This window comes from Xenopus laevis, chromosome 5S, assembly GCF_017654675.1.
Source record: "Xenopus laevis strain J_2021 chromosome 5S, Xenopus_laevis_v10.1, whole genome shotgun sequence".
Classification (NCBI taxonomy): domain Eukaryota; kingdom Metazoa; phylum Chordata; class Amphibia; order Anura; family Pipidae; genus Xenopus; species Xenopus laevis.
The window spans coordinates 21,774,270-21,795,937 of record NC_054380.1 but is presented as its reverse complement, the minus strand read 5'-3'; the positions used below and the strand labels follow the sequence as shown (position 1 = coordinate 21,795,937).

Here is a 21,668-nt window from a genome sequence, read left to right as displayed (position 1 = left end):
GGCAGGCACCACACCCACTGTTTTAAGCCACACCTCCTTGACAAAAAAAAAAAAAAGAGATGGGGGGAGTGAAGCATGAATTAATAGTGCAACAATGTTTTCGGACCTTTATTTTTCCTCTTTAATACATTCCTTCTCACCCTTTTTCTAATGTCCAGCTTTTATTCTATGGCAGGATTATTGATGTCCTTATTATTAAGGTTAAAGGGGTGGTTCACCTTTAAATCAACTTCTAATATGTTATAGAATGGCCAGTTCTACGCGACTTGTCCAATGATCTTCATTTTTTATAGTTTTTGAATTATTTTGCCTTCTTCTTCTTCTGACCCTTTCCAGCTTTCAAATGGGGGTCAGTGAACCCAGGAGCCAAAATAACAATTCCGTTGTGATAGTTTTATTGTTACTTTTTATTAATTATCTTTCTATTCAGGCCCTCTGCTATTCCTATACCGGCCTCTCATTCAAGTTAAGTTGGACAGGTAGGGAACAGAGCAGAAGACATGAGACTGAGCCATAATGTAGTGAGGCTCCTGTCTAATTTGGGAGCATTAATAAGTCTTAATTGAAACCAGACTGGTACTGATTTATTATAGATGGCTGGAGGGATCTGGGTGTTGTAGGTGGCAATGACTCTCAAATGATGTGACATGGCAGTTTGTGGAGTCAAGACATGTAACTGCTTATCCTAAATTTAGGAACAGGCCCAAGTCAATACTCCCTCTCATTTTTTTTAGGCCACAACTGTTATTTTGTACTTACTTTTTATAAATAGACAGTATTGGTTGGGTCCAGGCAATTGGTACTGGTGCTACAACCTGTATTTTGATCATATGAGTGTATAGATTAGATGTAACACTGGTCACAGAGATTCCATGGGTGCTAACTCGGGTGGGATTTTTGTATCCCCACATGAATTAAACCCACTACTACATATCAGCTCAATCTCTGTATATTAATAGGGAGCACTATAATCCCCATGAAAAAAATATTATGGGACAGGCATAGGACCTGCTATCCAAAATGCATGGGACCTGGGGCTTTCTGGATAAGGGACCTTTCCGTAATTTGGATCTTCATATCTTAAGTCTTCTAAAAAATTATTTAATTATTCATTAAACCCAATACTGTGGCGTAACTATAGAGGAAGCACACCCCGCATTCACATGGGGGGCTTCCTGTATAGCTAATAAAAAAAAAAGATCCTCCTCCCCAGCCGCTCTCTTACCTACAGCGATGAAGGGGGACACAAGTCGGCGGGAGTGGGTGGAGTCGGGGTGGGACATGGTCGGGAGGATGAAGATCAGAGTGTGCCTTACCCCTCTAGTTACGCCACTGAACCAATTGTTTTGTCGTCAATAAAGATTAATTATATCTTAGTTGGAATCAAGTACAAGCTACTGTTTTATTATTACACAGAAAAAGGAAATCAATTTTGCCTTTTTATTGCTACTCAACAAGTATAACCGATGACATCACATTGTACCCTATATAGACACACATCTTATGTCTTACGCATGGGATATGTGCTGAACATGACACTCATAAAGTTGCAAAACCACCAGGCTGCACCCCACCTAATAATCTCAGATAATTGACTTTAATAGTATCATAAACTAATAACATATATTTCCACTCACATGGAAAAAATAAAAAGCTGCTATTTTCTGCTGCCTTAATATCAAACCCCCAGGTAACTTAAATATGCATCAAGTCAGTCTCATGTTTCTCAAACGAATCTTATTTGTCCCATACATCATTTACTGGATTAATCTCGCCTTTCTCTCCACGCCCTTTACCTTCGAATAATTGGTGCCTATTTAAATAGAAAAATTATGACAAGGATTCTTGTTGCTACAGCATCAAAAGCCAAGAAGCGCTTTATTTCGTATGAAATCCTTTGTCTGGAAACTTGGAAGCCTCTTTGTCATTCTGTGCCAGAATCTTATTGGAAAACAAGTGGAAGAGCTTCCTCCCGCTCGGAGTGGAACAACAAGCCGTCTAATTTGTTTGTGACATGGGGTTACTAATAATGCCTCTGCCACAATGTTTCTGTTCCACATGAAGGAAGAGAAATGAATAGGAACAGGTGAGAGCTGAATGTGCAAATTTACTAGATTTTTGTCCTTTTTACACAGGATCAAGGCATATGCACAGTGCTTTACAGAGACTATCAGGGTCACACTGGCCCACCAGGACACTAGGAAGAATCCTGGTGGGCACGACTCTATTGGGCCCTGCCATCTTCCATCAAGCCAACTGCTCCCAGCCATCACCACTCCCTGCCATCTTTAATAGCAAATGGGGGCATAGTGGGAGCAGGGAGCAGCAGCAGACGGGTGGTAAGCCATTGAGTTGGGTACCAAGTGGGCCCCGGGTATCCTGGTCCAACCCTGGAGACTGGTTATCATTCATTTCCTCTTGCTCCAGTCGTGGATGCAGTTTAAGTCCCCTATACCATTCAAATGTTTAATCTAGTCTATGGCAGTGGTTCCCAACCATTGGCTCATGAGCAACATTGTTGCTCGCCAAGCCCTTGGATGTTGCTCCACGTGACATCAAAGCAGGGGCTTATTTTTGAATTTCTGTTGTGGAGGCAAATTTTAGTTGCATAAAACCCAGGTGTACTGCCAAACAGCCAAATAGGTGTTACCTGTAGCCAATCACAGCCAAAGCAAATGGCACCCAGGAACTTTTCTGCATGCTTGTGTTGCTGCACAACTTTTTTTTACATTTAATGGGTCAAAAAGGTTGGGGATCCCTCATCTATGGTGTCCTGATATTATGAAAAAAAAATACTACCATGATGGGAAGCATAAAGGCAATTGAGTAAATGATACAGAAACACGATAAGAGCTGCCACACATCCATTTAGTTTACCAGCCTAGATGGCAAATCACCAGCTAATGCTGGGTCTGATACTGTAAATATGTAATTTGTCCTCCTCCCCTGAACTGCTCAAACACCCAAAATGCAGATTTAAAGGGATCCTGTCATCGGAAAACATGTTTTTTTCAAAACGCATCAGTTAATAGTGCTACTCCAGCAGAATTCTGCACTGAAATCCATTTCTCAAAAGAGCAAACAGATTTTTTTATATTCAATTTTGAAATCTGACATGGGGCTAGACATTTTGTCAATTTCCCAGCTGCCACTGGTCATGTGACTTGTGCCTGCACTTTAGGAGAGAAATGCTTTCTGGCAGGCTGCTGTTTTTCCTTCTCAATGTAACTGAATGTGTCTCAGTGAGACATAGGTTTTTTTTTTAAATTGTTTTTATTGGTTTTCGTCACACAAAAGAAAACAGAACACATAGCGTTCCAGAAAAGAAATGAAAAAAAAAAAAATCATACACAATCAATAGAAAAGAAGAAAGGAAAGAAGAAAGGAAGGAGAAGAGAGAGAGCGAAAGCTAAATAGGGTGTGGAGTGAGGAGGGGGCGAGCATTAGACATGACTAGAATCTAGTGGTGCTAGCATATAGCAGTATTTCAAAACACATGTGGGCTATTAGTGTCAGAGTTCAAAACCCATAGCATCCATATAGCTATAAATTTGTCAGTGCATCCTCTAGACATATATACTGCTTTATAGTAAGGGAGGGCTTTATTAACAAGGTCTTTCCAGTCCTCCAACTTGGGTGCTTCCTTCTTATTCCATCGAAGAACAATCATTTTCCTAGCATAGAACATTAGCAGCTGGAGCAAAGTCCGACAGCCAACTGAGTCCACGTCACCACCCGTGTACCCAAGCAATGCTAAACTGGGCTGAGGCAGTATAGGGAGAACCAAAACTTTAGAGATAAAGGAGAAAATGTCAGTCCAATAGCGAGTCAATTTGGGGCATGTCCACACCACATGGAACCATGTCCCCGGGTGCCCACATCCTCTAGTGCAGTTCTGATCCCTGGTAGGATCCATATGATGGAGGCGCACCAGCGTGAGGTAGGAGGGGTGCATAAATTTCAATTGGAGACATAGGTTTTTACTATTGAGTGCTGTTCTTAGATCTACCAGGCAGCTGTTATCTTGTGTTAGGGAGCTGCTATCTGGTTACCTTCCCATTGTTCTTTTGTTTGGCTGCTGGGGGGGGGGAAGGGAGGGGGTGATATCACTCCAACTTGCAGTACAGCAGTAAAGAGTGATTGAAGTTTATCAGAGCACAAGTCACATGACTTGGGGCAGCTGGGAAATTGACAATATGTCTAGCCCCATGTCAGATTTCAAAATTGAATACAAAAAAAATCTGTTTGCTCTTTTGAGAAATGGATTTCAGTGCATAATTCTGCTGGAGCAGCATTATTAACTAATTCAATTTTTTTTTCCCATGACAGTATCCCTTTAAACTCCAACCATACTCTTCTAACTCACAGCTAGTGGTTTGGATAGTAGCTGCATGAGTTCATGGGTCAGAAGTGGGATGGCTACAGGGCTTAACATTGACAAGACAAGGGGAATCCTAGAACCAGACTTTTTGGAAGACCTTTAAACATTGGCAAACATAACTAACAGCAAGTTTGTTCATAACACCAGTGTGTAAGTCAAGCGCTACTAAGTAGAGATATTACTTTTCCAAGCAATTAGCACTGCTAAGTAGTGGTTTCAAGCACATGGACTTCTGTGAACTGTAATTAGACAAGCCCTCGGCACTCCATAACCACGAGAACAATGTCTGTTTGACATGCCTGGAAGCATGGATTGCTTTCTAGTATAATGATATCAGTGATATGCACAGTAATTAATCTTTACCTGGGTAACAATACTCTATTGACACTAAAATACTAATAGGGAAAACCAATTCAACTTTGCTGTCAGATGAAACCTTCCCTAATTATCTCTGACTAGCACTACCTTATAGATCATATTGCATACAACTTTGCATACATAAATGATCAAGTCTTTTCTATAGACGTCAATGGAGCTCATTAGGCAATAAACCAACTGGAACTAAGAAGATAAATGTGCTCTCTGTATAGCAATTTTAATGGCAGATGAAATCTGAATTTCTGTATATTTTGATACTGAGCTTTGCTATACAGGTGATTGTTGATGCTCACCATGCCCCACAACTTGAATTTATAGCAGAGATTATTGTAATCTATCATTTATGTGTTATAGTCTGGTACATTGCTTAAGTCTCTTGGGCGTCTTCCCATTCCAAATTCCTCTTGTCAAACTGCCAGTTGTGAAAACAAGTTTAAAGTGACATGAGGACGGGGCTGAGTGACCACCACCCTATATCTTCTCATACTATATAAATGCCATGAAACTAACTCTGACATGTCTGAATTCATGTCCCTTGGATACACATAAGTGGTATCTTTTTGCATAGAGGATCTTTAAATATTAATCTTTAAATATTAAAATTTGTCTGGTGGGAAGAAGAGAACATCCTCTGTAAACCATGTGTTGGTTGCTTCATTAACAGTGGAACACAACCTGATCCAAGTGTTGCATTATTGTGTGTTGCTTTGCACACAATTCCTGGAGTCAATCCATACATAAAAGTCACACAATATAAAAATTCTACGAAAGAACAACTTTAATTCACTCCAAAAGCAGCACAAGCCTTTAGTAGGATGTCCTCTCCATTAGATGTCTGTAAATGAAGGAGCCATGCCAACCTGAAACCCTGCACTACCTTTACTGATAATTACAATGCATTATCATTGCTAAACAGCATTTCACAGCATACAGGTTGACTTGGCAGGCACCAGAATCTGTGAACACTTGCACAGATAACAGAGGCTGCCTTTGTTGCATCTTCCCATTTCACACAGTTCTCCATTCTCAGGTTTACACATCACATACATAAAAAATAAGCGAATACAAACATTATGTTCCTTTCCCACAAGAAGGGTAATTTATCCCAGGCCTCATTATCCTAACAGTGGCATTATGAACTAGGTTTGAACTCCCTTTGGGGTTGCTGTTCTGTATTGGTCAATTCCAGTTTTTGGAAAGAAAAAAAAATAAACAACCAAATAAAAAAAACAAGAGACTTACTGCTTTCAAAATGCTGACGGCTTCTTTACTGAGCCAAACTGGGTACAGAACATCATCATGAAGGATGGATTCAAAGAGGTCGTCTTCATTGTCTGCTTCAAAGGGAGGTTGACCGGCCATCATCTCGTACATTAGAACACCCAGAGCCCACCAATCTACTGATGGTCCATATTCCAACTCTTGAAGTATCTGTTGAGCAGAAAGTTCATTTGATCAATGGCCAGCATCAGGAAGGCTTAAGGTGGCCATACATGTTACAATTATGATCTTTCCCACGACCATAAGACATATGAAAGATCTTTCGTCCACTGTACTAACGTTAAGAGCTGAATTGTCAGATATGCAGATAAAAACAAAAAATAATTCTTTAGCTCTGTGATGATTCAGCAATAACATTACAATGTTCAGGAACCTTCAAAGGTGCCCAATCAAAATTTTCAGTCCTGCCTGATAGACGAGACAACTGATATCCAAGGCTTTTTACGGATAATGGTCGCCTTGTCTCCGAGCACACATGCGCCGATTATCGTACGAAAGATCTGTCGTACAGTAATATTGGTGTGTCTTTGGCCACCTTGAGATAGAGATTCCAGTGAATTGAAGACGTCACAGATAATGAATGCCTCTGCTAAAACTATCGTTCCTAAAACCCAGCATTTTAACAATTTCAAGAAGTAGAACGGGGTTTACGGTTGACTTGCTGGATTAGAAATATAAACATAATTAAAGATTTATGAAGATGAAATATCTTTTTTAATCGAATGATTAATGTTTTATCTTTTCTAAATTTGCTGAAGGTATGAACCCACAAACGCTAGGTTCTCCGTCAATAGCTTCCGCCCATGTATATAAACCCTTTCAATCTGATCGAATCCCAATGAATAACAGTGACGTCAACACAAAACTGGTATTGAACAGCACTTCTTAAGATGGCCGGTAATATTGTACAAAACAAATTTTCATATGATATTTGGTGTGTGTATGGTGAGTGACAAGCTGACCGATATCTGCAGAAGACTTGGATATCGGTCGGCTCGTCGATTGGGCTTGCTGGAAAATTTTCAAAGGCACCCAAACATTGGCCACTGTGCTAAATTGTCAGATACAGGTAGAATTCTATTATTTCTACCTGTATATCAGCTCTACACATGTGTATTGAAACGAAGATATTTCTTGGAAAGATCTTTTCCAGGAAAGATGGTAATTGTAAGGTCTATGGACACCTTCATAAACAATTCATTTTATCATGTATAATTCTTCAGAAGTATGCCCATGGGTTCATTGTTGTACTTCTACTACGGCAGATGAAACATCTAACAAAGCTTACATTTATTGAAACGGGATAAGGCAGTAGTATATATATTCTGGTCTGGTTAATTTCAACACAGTATTTCTTGGCACACCACGGGATGTGACATACTCAAATACACAGACGCAAAGAAAATGTAAAATATCTGTTTGAGAATGAATCGGTGTGAGCTCTGGCGTCTTTGGCTCAGACGTGGTTTTAATCTGAAAGTCTTTTGTTAGATAGAATCAACTGAAATAAGTTAACTCAAGTTTTTTTTATCTCGAAAAAAGAAATAAAAAAAGAAAAACAGATTAAATGAGTTAAAAAGGAAGAATTTTTAGTTTAACTAGGACATGACAATTGGAAATTCCATTTCGTGTTTTCTGGCATTAGTTACTTAGTGACCAGTTTCTGTGAAATTTCTGCCATTGATTATCCCAGACCCAAAGGTCAAAAGGTAATAAAGATGCCCCAGAACGTTTATGCATTTGCTATACTGTATATGGAGGACTGGTCTTATTGTTGTGCTCACTTAATAAATTATAATTTAAAACAGTGAAATTCTTATTCTTAGAAGATTTATCCTAAATTCTAACACATAAAACTGGAAGGTTTCAAGAAGGCAATGTAATTAGAGTAAAATACAGTATAATTTTGATTTATTTTATAATGTTGCAACCCAACTGTAAAGCCTTGGCTAAATGATAAGTGTCTAAGATCTGTAACATTTCTATTACAAGTATGGGACCTGATATCCAGAATGCTTGGGACCTGGGGTTTTCTTGTTAATGGATCTTTCCATAGTTTGGATCTTCATACCTTAAGGGGCAGATTTATCAAAGGTCGAATGTTTTTTTTTAATTCGAATGAACTCGAATTACCTTGAAACTTAAATAGTATTTTATTTAAGAAAAAACTCGAATATCTAAAACTCAAACAAATATTAACGACCCGAAAAATTGACTAAACTTGAATAGAATTTTTTCTCCGAAAAAAACTCGAACGTCAGGAAGGCTATTAAAGGGATACTGTCATGGGAAAAAACATTTTTTTCAAAATGAATCGGTTAATAGTGCTACTCCAGCAGAATTCTGCACTGAAATCCATTTCTCAAAAGAGCAAACAGATTTTTTTATATTCAGTTTTGAAATCTGACATGGGGCTAGACATTTTGTCAATTTCCCAGCTGCCCCTGGTCATGTGACTTGTGCCTGCACTTCAGGAGAGAAATGCTTTCTGGCAGGCTGCTGTTTTTCCTTCTCAATGTAACTGAATGTGTCTCAGTGGGACATGGGTTTTTACTATTGAGTGTTGTTCTTAGATCTACCAGACAGCTGTTATCTTGTGTTAGGGAGCTGTTAACTGATTACCTTCCCATTGTTCTTTTGTTTGTCTGCTGGAGGGGAAAAGGGAGGGGGTGATATCACTCCAACTTGCAGTACAGCAGTAAAGAGTGATTGAAGTTTATCAGAGTACAAGTCACATGACTTGGGGCAGCTGGAAAATTGACAATATGTCTAGCCCCATGTCCGATTTCAAAATTGAATATAAAAAAATCTGTTTGCTCTTTTGAGAAATAGATTTCAGCGCAAAATTCTGCTGGAGCAGCACTATTAACTGATTCCTTTTGAAAAAAATGTTTTTTCCCATGACAGTATCCCTTTAACATCTTCAAATGGGTCACTGAACCTCTGCCATTGACTTGTACATGAATTTGGTAGGAATAGTCAAATTTGAGTTGTTCCCAGGGTCCAGGTATGATAAATCTCAAATTCGAGTTTGGATTATTCCCAAGTTAAATTTGTGAATTTTGACCAAAAATCTAGAAAAACTAGAAAATTTGAATTTACTAATAGAACCTTAATAAATCTGCCCCTTAGTCTACTGGAAAATCGCGTAAACGTTATATAAGCCAAATAGGCTAGTTCTGCTTCCAATACGGATTAATTATATCATAGTTTGGGATCAAGTACAAGCTACTGTTTTATTATTACAGAGAAAAAGGAAATCCTTTTTAAAAATGTGGATTCTTTGATTAGAATACAGTCTATGGGAGACGGCCTTTCTGTAATTCTGAGCTTTCTGGATAACGGATTTCTGGATAACGGATCCCATACCTGTATGTAGAGGAATATGTATTGGCAAACAGCTGTTATGTGCCTAGTTCATATACACACATTTCCAACTAACTGATATCAAACAGTAATGGTACAAAAGTTCATGGATAACAACAGAAAGGGCAATGGGTCAATATTTTAATTATTAACCTGATAGGCTTTATTTACAGTTCACCTTGTTCATTTCCCAAAGGCTGAGCAATAGTGTAACCCAGTGGAGCAAAAAGGCAAAAAAATGTAACGGCTGAAAAGTGTATTTTTTTTTACTTCAATCACTTTCCTTCAGTGAAAACCGATGGAAATGTTCTAATCTCATTACGTGAGCACCTCGTTTATTTGCTTCTATTTTCCTGGACGTGATCATTTGCAGCAGTGCAATAACTGATCTGTCAATAAGTAATTACTTTTCCATTATTAAATGGATGTTAATAATGATGTTAATAACAACAGGGAGCTTTGACATAAAACGCGGCGGCTTAGAAAACAAATACACTTGGCAGATATGAAGGCCTTTCAGTTGCCATTTAGATGTTGAAGGCAATATTTTGTGGGTTTCCTTTTTGTAGGCAAGAAAATAATCTATATTTATTGTCTTCTTTTTTAACTCTTTAAGTATTTCATTGTAATAATGTATATGAGGCGAATGCAAAGGAAAATGTTACAAATGCGTGCCTTGCTAAATAAGATTGTGGGAGGGGGGCGGTTGAAATATTTAGAATGGACACTGCCAAACCAGATAATCTACAGGAAACATATACCTCAGGAGCTATGTAATCTGGCGTTCCGCAGAAGGTGGTTGTCGTGACGCCATTCAATATTCCTTCCTTACACATCCCAAAGTCGGCCAGTTTGCAGTGACCCTCTGCATCCAAAAGAATATTATCCAGTTTAAGGTCCCTAGAGTAAGAAATGCAGTTATTACCAAGAAGATCAAGAGAACTAGCAGGAACCCTAATAAAAACCCTAATAATGCTACATGAACCCTAAAAAACAGTGTTGATGGTAAAAGCAATACAAACACATTCTGTTTTCCCCATTCTAATAATGCATGGTTGCTTTAACACTCATTCCATTCATAAAGGTAGGGCTGCTTATGCCTTACACCTATAAGTCAATCTAAAGGTGGCCATACATGGGCAGATCCTCTGTTTGGACAGGTCACGTTATGCCCAACTTGAGAGGATAATATCAGGCAGATCCGATAGTGGACCCTAGGGACCTGTAGTCCTCGATCTGATGGGATTTTTAAAACTGCCTGCTAGACATCTGGATGATTTTTGGCCAGATATTGGTCAGGGGAAACCCACTGGAGGGTCCCATACACTGGCCAATGTGCTACTGACTTGGTCTGTCACCAGCTTTTATCAGCTTATGTATTGTCAGCTTAACTGAAATCTAGGCAGTGTTCTTTTGGTATTTGTTAATGCCAACTGATAATAGGAAAAAGGTTTGGCCTTAACTAAGAGCAGATATAAATCCCTGTATATAAATAGTAGTGATGTGCGGGCCAGCCCGCTGCCCACAGGTCGGGCAGCACACCTCATGCAGGTCATGGGCAGGTTCGGGTTGAACTCTTCCACCTGCTTTCTCTGCCCGCGACCTTACACTGCCAGCTTCCAACTTCTGGCTTCATGTTTTATAGACATTCTCCTGGGTGTGGGTCTATAAATGAGGGAGGGGACCCAGATGCAGGCGAGCAAGGGTTAGGTGGGCGCGGGTTAGGGTCAGGTGTGGGTCGAGTTTTTCTCGACCCATGCATCACTAGTAAATAGGTCCATTTTCCTTTAAAGGGGTTGTTGACCTTTGATATAGAGATATAGAGATTGATATTGTAAGACAATTTGCAATTGGCGCATCACTAGTAAATAGGTCCATTTTCCTTTAAAGGGGTCGTTGACCTTTAAATTAACTTTTAGTACGATAAATAGATTGATATTGTAAAACAATTTGCAATTGGTTTTCATTTTTTATTATTTGTGGATTTTGAGTTATTTAGCTTTTTATTCAGCAGCTCTTCAGTTTGCAATTTCAGGCATCTAGTTGCGAGGATCCAAATTAGCCCAAGCAACCATGCATTGATTTGAATAAGAGACTGGAATGTGAATAGGAGAGGCCTGAATAGAAAGATTAGGAATAACAAGTAGCAATAACAATACATTTGCAGCCTTACAGAGTATTTGTTTTTTGATGGGGTCAGTGACCCTCATTTGAAAGCAGAAGATGAAGGCAAATAATTAAAACTAAAACAATAAAAAAATAAATAATGAAGACCAACTGAAAAGTTGCTTAGAATTGGCCGCTCTAAAACATACTAAAGGTTAAATTAAAGGTGGACAACCCCTTTGATGCCTGGTCTATTTCTTTTTTTGAACAAAAACACATGAAACCGGCAGGTTTTTAATATAAAACAAACATTCAAAACGTCATCAATGTAACCACTATAAAAAGTTCAGACGTCAGAAGGTTATCGGAGAATAATACACTACACAACCCTAAATACATATACAAAGTGTACATTATAACAAGCTATGGAACATTCCATCAAGTCTACTTTGTTTTTATTAGCATAAGAGCTCCAATTTGACAATTATATGTGCAGTGTATGGATCACTGAGCAGCGAAAACATGACACAATTATTATTTCTCTACTCAGTGGGGCACATTTATAAACTTCGCGCAGGGCAGATTGGTTCGCACAGTAAATATATTTGCCCTGCACATGATTACATTAATAAAGCTGAATAAGAGTGTGCAAACAGAATTGCGATTTTTTATCTATAAGAGCTTTTTAAATATGGCAAAAATCGGAAACTGTGAATATTATCTGCACACTCTGCGTTTGAATTACGCCACGACTTTGGTAGCGGAGAAAATATTCGCAAAACATTTTCGTAAATTGCAAATTTAAGTTACTGTCAATGCTATTTTCACGCACAACAACTTCGCCCATCTCATTTGCGAGCCATTTGTGAAAATGTAATCTCAATGCAAATTCGCAAAAACCGGAAAGGCCGGCACAGCAGTGCAATATTTTAGCGTTCAGGAAAAAACATTGGCAATACAAACACTTTCGAATAAATATGCGCTGTGAGAACTTTATAGATGACCCCTCTTGACTGCTACGAATTGTAATGCCTTTACATCAAACACTGTTGGATTACACTTTGCTACTCATACCTTATCAATAGGACCATCCACAATCACATTAACTCTAAGGGGCACATTTACTAAGGTTCAAATGGTAAATTCGAATTTTCAAATTTTTTTTGGTCAAAACTCACAAATTCAAATTTAAAACCACCAATTTGAATTCGAATATCACACCTTGACCCTGGAAACAGTTCGAATTTGACTATTCTCCACCTAAAACCTGCCGAGTTCATGTAGAAGTCACTATTTGAACATTTTTGCCAAGTTTCACTTTGGAAATGACGCCAAAAAAATGTTGCAGGTCCAAAAAAAATTTGATGCGCAAAAGTCGAGGCTTTTTTCCAGAGGAAAACGTGATTTAATTTAATTTGAGTTTTCGAGTCTAGACTATCGTTCCCATTTTTTAATAAAAAAACATTCCATTCAAATTGTGAATAAAGTTTATTACAGTTTATTTATTAGACTTTAAGAAAATTCACATTACTTCAAAATTCAACCTTTGATAAATAACTCCCATAGTCTACTAGAAAATCATGTAAAGATGAAATAAACCCAATAGGCTGGTTTTGCTTCCAATAAGGATTACATAGATCTTAGTTGGGATCAAGTACAAGCTCATTAAAAACAGACTTTAATAATTAGGGAAAAAAATTTAATTTTATTTGTGAAAAGGAATTGCCAACAAGATATTATAATGTAAAATCATATTTCACATGGAACTTTAATATTTAATTAGGGAAAATAATAAAATAGTATACACTACGTCAGTCTATTTCAGCCAGCAATGAGTTCCAACTCCAGAATACTAGAATTGATTATTCAAATTTGCTAAAGATTTAAGGCAAAATAATCCAAATAATATATAGAAATAGGATCTCACTAACATTATACTATTTTGATGTTCATAGTGTGATATTGTGATTTTTGTTTTTTATTTTTAATTTCTTTTGAAACTAAACAAATTTTACATACATAAAAAGAAACCTTTTTCTGATGGCTAAATGTGAAAAAAAAATCCTAAATCAACTTTATCATTCTATAATGTCAACCGCCTTTCTACATGAAGTATATACAGTATTAGGCTGTTCGTTTTATCAACAAGAAAGAATCAAAAATCAATGTTTCAAAAACATTTTGTTTGGATGACAGTGTCTAACAATTTAGCTTTATGAAAGCCGTAGAGAGGTGAGGAATTATACAGTCATTTCCAAACTGCTCTTTTAGATTAATTTAGGGGCAGATTTATCAAAGGTCGAATTTTGAAGTTATGTGATTTTTTTTTAATTCGAATGGGAGGTTATTTATGAAAAAACTTGAACGTCTAATGATCGATCGAATAAGAACTAACCAAAAATCTAGTTCTCCTCCAAAAAAACCTCGAATGTCAGGAAGGCAATTAAAATATCCAAATGGTTCAACAGACCTCTGCCCTGGACTTATACATGAACTCAACAGGTTTTAGGTGTGAATATTCGAATTAGAACTGTTTCCAGGGTCGAGGTTTGATAAATCTCACATTCTAATTCAAATTCAAATCGGTGATTTAAAATTCGAATTTGTTTGTTTTGACCAAAAAAAAAATATGTGAAAATTCGAATTTACCATTCGAACCTTAATAAATCTGCCTCTTAGTTTTAGAAGAAGAAACTCCAACACTGACGGGACAGGAACTGTTAGTTTTCTTGTGGACTTGGAAGTCCTCAGTCTGTTCGCAACCCTAATCTCTCTAATCTAAGAATACTGTCAGATCCATTATCCCAAACACCCATATTCATGATCCACACGTGACCTACATGACCTTGATCTTGTGGCTGCAGACAGCCACCTAAACCCAATGGGTCCTGCCTTAGCTTCATTGTAGTTTGGAGACTATGCAGCTCCCTCGGTTTTGTTCCAGCTGGTGGTGATCCAGTTCTGCTTGTCATTGCTGCAATATCACATTCTTTACCAGAAAGTTGATTCCAAAATTTTCAACCCAACATTAGGGGTTAAGTATAGTACGTGCATTACAGAGCATGTGCCCAGCAGAGTAAACCCACAAAGTCTCGTTTTCAGTGTTTATGCTGGTCATTTAAATAGCTTATCAGACTTGTTCCCACATGGTACCTTATCCTGCACGTTTACAGCTTAAATAAAAAATATGAACAAAAACAGTACAAAGCGACAGAAGGAAAACAATCTCTCCCAGCATGTGGCCAGCAATAAACTGGAAGGAATTCCCTGTATAAGGTCTGTTTAATTAAAGAGTAATGAAAGAAGAAACTAATGATGATTAAAAATTATAACCCAAAAACAACATAAGGAAAATGAATGTTGCTGGGAATTTATGATGAATAGAGAGTGCCCATAGGTACGTAGCTTAAAAAATATAAATACTTGCAAAATGGAATAACCAAATAATAATAATAAAAAACGCTATATAAATTAGCCAATTAGTAATTACAGAAATTTTCCTCAAGACAGAGAAATGTGATTGGTTAAAGGAAAATCTCAAAAGCACTCTATTCAACTCTACTGATTGGTAGCTATGGGACACCGAACTTAAGCTAAGTGTCTTTATTAAAACGTAAGAGTCTATTATTAATTAATCCCATTAGTGTTTTTTCAGTGGACATGTTCCATCTTTGGGATGGTAGATTGCTACCACTACATTTTTTTTTCACTTCAGTACAATGAGGGAGACTTCATGAACTCAGCATAGGGGAAAGATCAATGGATGCGTTGATCTCTTGAAATGTTAGACTGACTGGTTTTGCAACACGGTGTTGGCTTCTCCAGTACGTTTTCTTCAGTCACCCTATATGGAGAAATATATCTAAGTAAAGGGAGAGGGATTCTGCACTCCACCCACAGAAGAAATTAATTCAACTGCTTTATTACTTTCCTCGCCCCTTTTATCTTCCACTCTTCTCCATGTTAGTTTCCACTTTCCTCTTCATTGCTTCATGCTGATACAAGAAAGATTCTATTTCTACATTTACCTCCAATGGTCTTCCATATCCTCTACCAAAAATTCTCTTCCACATCCTAATCTACCCTCTCTCTGCCATATATCCCATAGCACCTTCTCAAACATTGTTTTTATGCCCTAATGTTCTTCAACCTCTTCTCAATGTTATTTTCTACTTTTCTCTCCATTGTTTCATCCTGGTACATGAAAGATTCTATTTCTATAATTACCGCAAACTGGCTTACAGATCCTCTACCTAGAATTCTCTTCTACATCCTAATCTACACTCTCTCTACCATATATCCCATACCACCTTCTCAAGCATTGGTTTTTTTGCCCTAAGTTCTTCAACCTCTTCTCCGTGTTATTTTCCACTTCCTTCTCCATTGCCGCATTCTGGTACAAGAAAAATACTATTTCTACATTTTCTCCAACTGGCTTACAGATCCTCTACAAACAATTTATAAACAGAGTTAACTATATACAGAACATCTCATACCTTGTTGCAATATTGGAATATTAAATAGAGAAACATCCCATAGAACACTTGCATCACAAACAACTGAAGCAACTTGTGTAAACTGATGAACATCTTGAGAGTCACCTTGCATCTGTCTAACTTTCAGACTGTTCTTCTTTTTATATAACCTTAACCTTGTCCTTTCTCTTCGCCATTATTATGACAAATGTCTACACTAACTTCATAGCACCTCTACAATACCTCTGGGCATCTAAACCTCTCCTTCCACCCATTCAGTTTTCCCCCTAACTTTATTTTCATATGCCTAGATCCAGCTAAACCTTTCTATATGTTTTTTTCTCTATTAATCCCCCATTGATCTATTTGGAACCATTTATTTCTATGCCCACACATATACAGATGAATACAGAACATGTCACGAACCAAGAACTAACTCCAAGGTCTCAGTTTCTGCTCACTCTTCTGCCTATAGCAGCAGCCTTTGGCTTCGGGAGGTGCCGCTACTCAGATGCCGCCAGGACGTAACATAAAGAAACCAGGGAGAGAGTTCTGGTGAGCAAGGGAATCAAACGTATAAGGAAGGGACAGGAGAACAGACATCGTTGTCTTGGAAGAAGACTGGTCAAACCAACAGACAATGTGGTAACAAACAGAAGGCAGGAGCGTAGTCGAGGTCACAGGCCGCAGCACAAAATCAGGATCTGAAGAATGGTCAGTAACAGGCAGTGGCTAGTACAGGCAGCAGATAAAGTCAGGGACAGGCAAGGGTCAAGAACAAGGATCAGACAATCTAGAATGCACCCTTCAACTATGGAAAATAACTTTTACTTTGGGCAACTGGAATAGAACATTTGTGCCTTTAAATATTTGAATTTTGCACAGTGTACCGAATAAAGCTGAAGCATACCTAGTGCTGCGCATACCTAGAAGCGACAAAGATTAGGAGCGGCACACAGAAGAAGAAGGCGACGGGCGTCCTGCAGTAAGAGTGGCCCCACTAGAACACCAGGTATTCATACACCCACATATATGGGCCGATAAGCTTCCAACTTGGTCTACAGGGGCGGAGCTGACAGCTTTTGGCCTACCGATGGGCTGTTGGAATGAAGTAATCGTATGGGACTGGGACAGTTGGCAGAAGTGGATATTAGTAATTACCAAAATAGAGCCTTACCATAGAAAAAATACACAAAAGTATATGACCATCCAGTGGCATTGTTCTTTATCCTATTAAGCCTATGTATGTCACCCTAAGACCCTGACATTCTGACAGATCCTAATTACCGAAATGTAATTTGTGCCTGATAAGGATAATATAAGCAACGATCCTGTGTGTCTGCATAGAGCCTCTTCCTGTTCCTGGATCAGAAGTGATGGGAGGAAAGGGCACGGACTGCAAAGGCTCACATCTGCTGCCCATCGATTCAATTCCTCTGGAGTCGAGGGGAACAAACTCAGGAAGTGGCAAAGGATTGCAGACGCAAAGGAAAGAAGGGAAGAGATCGCCTTGATCTTAGCAGGGTCACTCGAGGGCCACAGTGTGCCAGGCCCCTTTGCTTAGATTAAAACACTGGCACACACAGCTGGCAGCGGCTGCTGGCTGGCAGTTTGCAGATGTTAACACTCAGACAAACAATTGAAACCCCAGAGCAAGCAAACAAGTACAGGCAGGAGTGCTGCACCACACATTTGCTGGGGAATTGTCCCTGAGAACACCGGAGGCTTACAGGTAACAGCCAAGTGTTTGCAACATCATTTAAATGTCAATTTGCTCTACATCATACAAACCTGAAGGCTTTTGTTTTTTCTGCACTTTCCTCTTATAGGTCTATTCTGTACCAAAGTGTCCGGGATGTAGTAAACTATCTTTACTTATTAGTAGCAAAAACAATCAATAGAGAGTTAAGTTAATGAGGCTGGACACTGACATTAAATAAATACAGGGCCCACATCTGCTCCAATCCAGTCACACGTCTGTTCCAATCCAGTCCCTCAAACAACCAATAAGATGTTTCCTTTCATAATTCTAACTGTACTAGACCAGAAAAAAAGAAACCGTTTGGCTGCTCTAGGTTAATTGATTGAGGCAATCATTTACCACTGTTAATAGGGTAGTATATAGATCAGGGGTCCCCAACCTTTTATACTTGTAAGCTACATTCAAATGGAACAAAAGTTGGAGAGCAACATACACATGAAATAATTTCTTGGAGGTACCAAATAAGGGTTGTGATTGGCTATTGGTAGCCCCTATATGGACTTGCAGCATACAAGAGGCTCTGTTTGGCAGTACACCCGGTTGTATGCTCCAAAACTTGTCTCCAATCCTGGAATTTAAAAATAAGCAGCTGCTTTGAGGCCGCATCTAAGGGGATGGTAAGGAACATGCTGCTCCTGAGCCACTGGTTGGGGATCACTGATATAGATAGATATTAATTCGAGTAGCCAATCAGATGTTTACTTATAAAGATACCATCAGATTGAATGCTATAGTATGTTGTGCATGAAGAAGGCATCAGGTAGCTCTAGACATAGCGAAAGCAGTTGTTGCCCTTGAAACACTTTAGTACGTGTCCGTTACTAAAAATAATAAATAATGCACCCCTTGTATTATATAAGAACATTCTAAGTCACAGAGTAGTTCTGTGATCATATAAAAGCAGCCTAAGGCCGAGTGCACTTATACAGATTACAGAACTGACTTCTTATATCCTTGTATTTTAAAACAGGGATAACATTATTGATTATAATGCACAAAAGTGACATTGAAATGACATCACTGCGCACAGATTATAACCCAAGACACCTTTTTTAAGGGCGACGTATGGGATATTCATATTATATGGTGAATTATTGTTAGTGGAAATAAATGGAATTCTGTTTTATTTTAGCAGGCTGGAATTGACAAAGCAAACATTGCTTATTGCGCATATATCAAGAAGAAACAAACAGGGTACCGGTATGGGATCTGTTATCAGGAAACGCTTTATAAAGAAAGCTCCGGATTACGGAAGGCTGTCTGCCATAGACTCCTTTTTAATCAAATAATTCACATTTTTAAAATGATTTCCTTTTTTCTGTAATAATAAAACAGTAGATTGTACTTGATCCCAACTAAGATATAATTAATCCGTATAGAATATAAAACAATCTTATTAGGTTTAATGAAAGTTTAAATCATTTCTTAGTAGACTTAAAATATATTGATCCAAATTATGCAAAGATACTTCATAACTAATAGAATAATTAATTCTGAAAACCCCAGGTCCTCAGTTTTCTGGATAACAAATCCCATACATATACAACACAAAGAGCAAGGGCACAGAGAGAGATTTGTTGCCCGCTGTAAAAATGCGCTACTGCAGGTGACAAATCTCCCATACTCAACACAATAACATAATACAACATATACATCAACATAATAGTGAGAAATTAGTTAGTAAAGGGGATGATATTTTCAGCTCACAAATCTCCCTGTGTACCATCACCCTTAAAAACTTTCTTTATTGCAGTGAATAATCTCTACCTGTATATAACACCGTGCTGGTGAAGAAACATGAGGGCTGAGGTGACTTCTGCGGCATAAAACCGCGACCGAGGTTCATCAAATTTACGAGAGCGCTGAATCTGGAACATTAGATCCCCTCCATTCACATACTCCATGACAAAAAATAAGCGGTCCTAGGGAAAAACCGAAGAAAAAAAAATAATAAATAATAATAATAAATAATTATATATATATATATATATATATATATATATATATATATATATATATATATATATATACACACACATATATGTTTATCAGTTGTTACTCAATATAAGTCCCCCCCCCCACTCCAGAGCTCCCCAGTGATATCAGGGGCCCAAGAACAAATGCCCTTCCTTGCATCTGTCCCAGAATGGTCCTGCCCAGTGGAAAAACTTTTTGAAAGATATAAAGGGCATATCTTGTCTTGTCTTTTGGCACAATATACTCCTGTGTGTAGAGCTCTCCTGTAGAAGGTATCTCAGGAACGTTGAAAACGAATAGTGTGGTGTTACTGAGAAACAGAACGAAGCTGACACATGCTTTGAGAAATCGGCATAAATCAGCCAAATTATAATTGGCCCTTGTATATTTCTCCACCCAGCCAGAAAGTCCTGAGCAAGTAATCACCAAGTACGTGGAGTTGAAAGCAAGAGGCAGTTCTCATGGTTTAGTATGTTGGAGCTGAGTACCAAAGTATGCCACTGTTGGAAAGCTATTAAAAAGATACTTTCATAGGAAAACATGTTTTTTTTTTCCAAAATGCATCAGTTAATAGTGCTGCTCCAGCAGACATCTGTGCTGCAATCTGTTTTTCAAAAGAGCAAACTGATTTTTTTATATTTAATTTTGAAATCTGACATGGGGCTAGACATATTGTCAGTTTCCCAGCTGCCTCCAGTCATGTTCTCTGATACAGTCATTCTTTACTGCAAGTTAGCATGATATCACACACCCCTTCCCTCACTAGCAGCCCATCAGCAGAACAATGAGAAGGTAACCAGATAGCTCCCTGATAGCTCTAAGAACAGCACTCTATATTAAAAATCCATGTCCCACTGCGACTCCTTCAGTTACATTGAGAAGGAGAAACAATAGCCTGCCAGAAAGCAGTTCCATAGTGCAGCACTGGCTCTTTCTGAAAGCACATGAGCAGGCAAAATGACCCGAGATGCACCTACACAACAATATTACAACTAAAAAATAAACTTGTTGGGTTAGGAATGAGATTTTACATGGTAGAGTGAATTATTTGCAGTGTAAACAGTGTCATTTAGAAATAAAATCTACATCATAAAAATGACAAAATCCCTATAAGGGCAGAGACACGCTGCTATTTTGGGAGATTAGTCACCCAGCGACAAATCGCTTCTTCATCGGGCGACTAATCTCCCCGAACTGCCTTCCCGCTGGCTAGAATGTAAATCCCCGGCAAGATGGCACTCGGATTGCTTTGGCTTTCCGAAGTCGCCCAAAGTTTCCTTGTGAGGCAACTTTGGAAAACGAAGCGTTCTGAGTGCCATCCTGCCGGTGATTTACATTCTAGCCAGCGGGAAGGCAGTTTGGGGAGATTAGTCGTCTGAAGAAGAAGCAATTTGTCGCTGGGCGACTAAGCTCTCGAAATAGCAGCGTGTCTCTGCCCTTACACTGAAATGTTCCACTTCATTCTTTGGACTTGTCTGCTAAGCAACTGTGGGCAAATACAATGGCAAAACAAAAAAACGCAAACCTGTTGGATTTTTCCGACTATGAGCCAAGGATACAGTCATGCAAGCACCTGTGTGCCGAAATGGAACAGTAGAGGGGGAAAGATAGGGCATTTTGAGCAACAAGGTAAACCATCTTCCATTATTTCACAATTTTGGGGATCATTGATCAACATGGGGCAAATGTCCACCAATGATGCTTTGCTTTCATTGTTCTACCTGCAGTTGATTCAATAGTTGGTCGCTGTTGGTCATTACCCAGATGAAGACCCAACTCTCAACCAAAGACCCTATAGATGTTGTTGACCTACTATTCCCAACATTCCCCCAATGCCTTTCAGAAATATTTTGCCACACACCGATCCTCATGCAGGAATTTATCACATTTTGAGACACTAAGTTCTGGCACAGCAAGGCAACAAGGTGCCTCAGTTATAAAG

General features: G+C 38.5%; 1 protein-coding gene across 2 annotated transcripts in view; it reads right to left on the bottom strand.

Annotated features, from left to right (window-relative positions):
• LOC108717735 (protein kinase C epsilon type) overlaps positions 1-21,668 on the bottom strand; it is a 210,869-nt gene that overhangs the window by 14,330 nt on the left and 174,871 nt on the right. For both annotated transcript variants that reach the window (XM_041564282.1, XM_041564283.1), the window contains 3 exons: positions 19,517-19,671; positions 10,168-10,306; positions 6,002-6,190 (listed from right to left, as the gene is read on the bottom strand). In XM_041564282.1, coding sequence (XP_041420216.1) covers positions 6,002-6,190; positions 10,168-10,306; positions 19,517-19,671 — 483 coding nt within the window. The remainder of the gene's footprint in view (positions 1-6,001; positions 6,191-10,167; positions 10,307-19,516; positions 19,672-21,668) is intronic.